This window comes from Peromyscus maniculatus, chromosome 1 (genome assembly GCF_049852395.1).
Source record: "Peromyscus maniculatus bairdii isolate BWxNUB_F1_BW_parent chromosome 1, HU_Pman_BW_mat_3.1, whole genome shotgun sequence".
NCBI lineage: Eukaryota > Metazoa > Chordata > Mammalia > Rodentia > Cricetidae > Peromyscus > Peromyscus maniculatus.
The window spans coordinates 19,861,853-19,867,852 of NC_134852.1; the positions used below are offsets into that span (position 1 = coordinate 19,861,853).

A 6,000-nucleotide genomic window follows, 5' to 3' on the forward strand; every position below is an offset into this window, starting at 1 on the left:
ACAAACTTTCACTGTTCGTAATTCCTTTGAGATCCATTAATATGTGTAAATAGTTTGTTCTTCGTTATTGTTTAGAATTCAATAATATACAAGTTTAAACATTCACCAGTTGGGCTTTAGGCTTGCCTCCAAACTTTTGATATTTAAAAAGTGCTATGAAAATTCATGTTCAGGTTTTTGTGTGAACATTACTCACTTTTGAAAGAAGATAGATGCCCATGATGCAGTTGCTCTGCCTAAAGTAAGCATATGCTTAATGTTAAAAACTAAACAAACCAATGAAATCTGCCATACCCTTTTCTAGAGCTGTGCCATTTTACACTCCCACCACCAGCGTATGTATGAATCCATTTTCCCGCAATCTTGCCGGTTTTTGTTGGTTGTCAGTCTTAGCTAGCTTTTCTGAGTATGATGATATTGTGGTTTAGTTTCTTTCCATTTCCCGAATGGCCAATATGGTTGAGCATATTTTCAGGGTTATTTGCCATCCATATATCCTCTTAAGTATCTGTTCATGTGTCTCACCAATTTTCTAGTTTTTAAATGAATGTTGAGTTTCAAAAGATCTTTATATATTTTTACCTATAAACTGTCTTATAAGAGTTTGCAAACCCTTTCTCCCAGTATATTGCTTCTTATGTCCTTACCACGCCCTTACCAAAGGATTTTAAATTAGATATGTGATTCATGAATATATCCTTTTATGGACCATGTTCTTAGTATCAAGTTTAACAACTTTATGCTGAGTCCTAAGCCTTGAATGTTTGCTCCTATATTTTTCCTGAATGTTTTATAGTTTTACCTGTTCTATTTAAGTCATCATCAACTTTGAGTTATTTTTGTACATTGTGAAATTTATATGAAGTTCATCCCCACCCCCCAACCATGACTACTCACCTTCCCACCACCAACCATCTCTCCAAAGCTAACTAGGTATCCATATTCCTATCCAGTTCTGACACTACTCGGAACTAATGAAGTTAAAGAAACCATAGTTTGGTTCCACCTTAAACACCAACACTCACACTTTGCCAGGCTATGTCCCCATCCCTCAATTTGCTAGAGTAGTTCACAGAACACAGAAACACACTTTGCCTCTGATAACTGGTTTACTGTGAAGAATAAAAAGTCAGGCACAGCCCAACGAAATCAATATGGTGGGCAAGGTAAGAATGGGAGAGAGAAAGATGGCGGACCACCCCACCAGCACACACACACTTGCCCAACCAACAGGGGTTTTGTTTGTTTCTGTTTTTAAGCTAAAAGGACTTCAAGTTTTCATCTGTTAATACTCTGGTGACCAGGCCCTTTACTGGTGAAATCTAGGGACTCTATCCTGAGTCTTCTGTCAACATAAAGTGTGGTTGAAAGGGGTTCCTAATGAACAAATGACACTCTTACCAAGAAACTCCAAGATTTAGCTCTGTGCCAGCAACCAGGGACAAAAATCAAATGCATTTTATATGATAGATGTAAACTGCTCTAGCACCATTTGTTGAGAAGTTTAGCCTATCTCCAATGATTAGCTTTTTGCATCTTAAAAAAAAATCTGTTTGAAGTTCCTTTGTGGGTTTATTCCTGCCTCAGTTCTGTTCTAGTGCCACACTTTTCTGATCATTATAACTACAGAATAAGAACACTAGGGAGCATTCATCCTCTTGTTTTTTATTTTTCAAAATAGTCTTAGTGAAGCCTTATGCTTTGCCATAAAAACTGTAGAGTAAGTTTATCTAAGTTTACCAAAACAAACAAACAAAACAACCCACGTTGATGGGCCAAACATTGTAACACGTGCCTGTTAGCCCAGGACATGGGACTGGTGTGGCATTTTGAGTTAACAGCCAGCCTGGGTTACAAAGTTAGACTGTTTCTAACCCCCTCAGACCAACCAGCCAAACAAACAAACAAAACAACCTTGCTAAAATTTTCTGGAGAATTTCACTTTTCTTTCTCCCTAGTTACAGTTACTTGGAGTTTCTAGTGTGATATTCAGTAATGGTGATAACAGGAGACAGAAATGAATCTCCACCATCAATTATGCTAAGTTATTTGCATATGCCCTTTCTAAGTAAAGAATTACCCTTTTACTCATAACATTATGGAGAAGTTTTGTTAAGTGCTTTCTGCGTATAATGATAAAGTCTGTGGATGGGATAGACAATAATAACGTTCAAATCCACAGCCAGTCTTGCACTGTGAGGATGAACTCCTCTGTTGGTCTGCATTGTTCTCATCTACCGCAAGCTTTTTTTTTAATTTATTTATTATGTATACAGAGTTCTGCCTGCATGTATCCCTATAGGGCAGAAGAAGGCACCAGATGTCATTACAGATGGTTGTGAGCCACCATGTGGTTGCTGGGAATTGAACTTGGGACCTCTGGAAGAGCATCCAGTGCTCTTAACCCCTGAGCCATCTCTCCAGCCCCTACTGCAAGCTTTTATGTAGTAATAGTTTTTTTTTGTTTGGTTGGTTAGTTTTTGGTTTTTGGAGGCAGAGTTTCTCTGTGTAGCTTTGTGCCTTTCCTGGAATTCACTCTGTAGCCCAGTCTGGCCTCGAACTCACAGAGATCTGCCTGCCTCTGCCTCCCGAGTGCTGGGATTAAAGGCGTGCGCCACCACCGCCCGGCTCTTAGTAATAGTGTTGAGAACGTTGGAAGTTATCTATTCCTGCCTTCATTCTGTTCCATTATGCATATGCTTTGCCACATAAGTTTTATAAAAAGTTTGTGTAAGTTCACAAATGAACAAAAACAGCTTGATGTGTGTATAATCATAAGGCATATTAGTTTGCAGTTTTCTTGTACTCTCTTTGGTATTAGTACCCAGGTAGTAGAGACTTCATAGTGAATTGGGAGGGCTCTGCTGTATGGACAGGGTTAGTACCTTTATAAAAACAAATTTCGGGAGCTTGCTGGCTTCTTCCACAGTGTGGACACAGCAAGAAGGCACTGTTTTTAAGGAACAGACTGTCATGGTATTATGGCTGAACCTACTGATGGCTTCATCTTGGAATTCCCAGCCTCGAGAATTATAATTTCTATTGTTTACAAATTACCTAGATTATAGCCATTTTGTTAAACCTGAACAGACTAAAAACTATGCCTTATCCTCAATGTCTGCTGATCTGTAGTGATCTTTTCATTCCTGATGTTGGTAACTTGTATTGTGGTCCAACTAACTATAAGTTTGTCAGTTTTATTATATTTCAGTTACATACTGACAACAATTAAGAACATAATTAGCTGAATTAGCCAGGTTCTAATTGACTCACTTATCTGATTATCATCTCCTGGATCCTTCTCATGGTAGATTTCTTTTTTTTAAGATATATTTATTTATCACATATATAGTATGCATGTACACCAGAGGGGGACTCCAGATTTCATTATAGATGGTTGTAAGCCATCATGTAGTTGCCGGGAATTGAACTCAGGACCTCTGGAAGAGCAGCCAGTGCTTTTAACCCCTGAGCCATCTCTCCAGCTCCCCTCATGGTAGATTTCTATCTTATTTCATAATCTATAGAAAGTGAGATAACAAGTTCCTAGTTAACTCTTCTTACGTTACAGCAACAGGTATAAGACTAACATGGAAAAGGCCTCTCACTCCGAATCTCACCTGGTCCCTCGGTTGAGTTGGCTCCTCCCTTCCCTGCCGGTGACTTGTTATTCTTAAATCCACATTGCCCGTTGCATTATCAAACTAACAACTCACTTCCTCTCTTCTCAATTTGGGCAAATTAAACTTGGTGGCTGTACAAATGAAAAGCACATGAGAATAGCTCCCAGTTTCTACCATGGGTCTTTCCATCCACCTTCCCAACCACTAGCCTTTCTGTTGTGTCCAGGCAGCAGGAAGCAGATTGACTGTTTGCATCAGGGATTCCTCTCTGGAGGAAGGAATTAAAACAGGACATAGACTCCCCTCAGGAATAAAGGGCCTTTGAGATATCCTGAGAGAGTGGGAGGGGGAACTATGACATGGAGTAGAGGTCCTTGTTGGCTAAGTTAGTCATGAAGAGCCTGCACAGACCCAGGTTTTGACTGCTGTGGGTACCATACACACCATGATGGATAAGAACTGGACATCGTGCTCCTTCCTACCCCAACCTGCACTACCGCCCTGAAGGATATACACCCAATGGTCAACCAACCAAGATCTCACTTCAGTAACCAGAGCTGATATACTGTACCTGCTCGGGTTGTTCATCTACAAACATCCCAGTTATCATCACCCACCTGCTAGAGAAGCAAGTGGAGTTTCTATTACTTTTCACCTCCAATCTTCCAACTCTGCCCAACCTTGGAGGCCTCCAAGCTGTGAGCATCAGCTTTCTCCCAATCCGATTATGAATGTGCGAACCAAAGCTGTCTATGAACTACCAGAAATTGGTCTCGGAGTCAACAGAAGCATGGAAGGGCTGTTTGCTTCCCTTCTCTTTCAGTCAGAGAAGAGTAAGTAGCATCATCATCATCCTTAATAAAAACTATCAGCCGGGCGGTGGTGGCGCACGCCTTTAATCCCAGCACTCGGGAGGCAGAGACAGGTGGATCTCTGTGAGTTCGAGGCCAGCCTGGGCTACCAAGTGAGTTCCAGGAAAGGCGCAAAGCTACACAGAGAAACCCTGTCTTGAAAAACCAAAAAAAAAAAAAACTATCAACATCGGTTAACGGCTGTTTGGTCTCGAGGATGTCTGGACACGGCAAGGCTCGCGCCAAGGCTAAGACCCGTTCCTCCTGGGCCGGCCTGCTGTTCCCTGTGGGCCACGTGCACCGGCTCCTCCACAAGGGCGACTACTCGGAGCGGGTGGGCACCGCTGCCCGGGTGTACCTGGCAGCCATGCTGGAGTCCCCCGGTGTACCTGGTGGCCATGCTGGAGTACCTGACGGCCAAGATCCTGGAGCTGGCTGGCAACGTGGGCCCATGACAACAAGAAGCATCATCCCACGCCACCTGCAGCAGACCATCCACAATGAGGAGGAGGAGCTCAACAAGCTGCTGGGCCGCGCTTGACCATTGCGCAGGTCGGCATCCTGACCAACATCCAGGCTGCTGCCCATGAAGATCGAGAGCCACCCACAGGGCCAAGGGAAAATAAGTCATGTAAAACAAAACTTAGTAAAGGCTCTTTTCAGAGCCACCCACACTGTCTTTAAAGAACTGAACATTTTGGATGTGTAGCTTTATATGTAATTTCCTCTAGCCAATTGTTGTCTTAAAGTTGACCATTAGATTTTTAAGCTTTACTGTGGGAGGATTCGTTTTCCTCCTCTTGTTCATCGTTGAATAGAATCCGTTAACCCACAGCTTTTCACACCAGAATCAGTGCTTTGGGTAAATAGGGTTGGAAGAAACTACACTGATGGGAAGAATCGATGTGGCAATTTGAACACCTTTTTGTTGTTTAATATTCCTCCTAAACTTCATAATCCCTTCGCATAAGTTTGAAAATTTTAAAATACATGAGTTTTTGCTTTAAAAAAAAAAACTATCAACATCAATACTAAAAACTTTACCATTAGTAACAGTAGGTGTAACAATAAGCTCAGAAATTGCAACATAAGGCATGTGAGAACAACAGATCCGGGCTGAACACCATGGTCCCGAAACAACACATACTTCACCATAGCTCCGTAAGGCAGGACTTACATATACTTTGTGAGGAACTGAAGCCAAGAGGCTAATCCACTTCGGTTCACAACCACATGAGCAGTCCCATGAATAAAATCTAACTGAAGACAAATATGTGCTTTCATTCATCTTGCCAAGAAATACAAAGACACAGTCCAATATTTCCATACAGTTTTAACTTTCTTTTAGTTGAGATTGAAGTTCTTGCAAAGGCCTTCTAAATTGGGGATTTCCCATTTAAATGAGCACCTATTTACCAGACATTGTTTGTTTGTTTTATACATAGAAAATTCTAAATGCCCACATGGATGTAAGTGTGTGTGTACAATACTAATCACAAAATGTACTTCAGTAGAAGCCCCATAAG

At 41.5% G+C, this 6,000-nt stretch overlaps 1 protein-coding gene across 1 annotated transcript; it reads left to right on the forward strand.

The window, feature by feature from the left end:
* Positions 1-4,691: 4,691 nt before the first annotated feature.
* LOC143273090 (histone H2A type 1-F-like) lies at positions 4,692-5,242 on the forward strand. Its single transcript, XM_076571326.1, has one exon. It carries the CDS (start codon positions 4,692-4,694, stop codon positions 5,013-5,015), a length of 324 nt encoding a protein of 107 aa, XP_076427441.1. The 3' UTR covers positions 5,016-5,242.
* Positions 5,243-6,000: the final 758 nt, after the last annotated feature.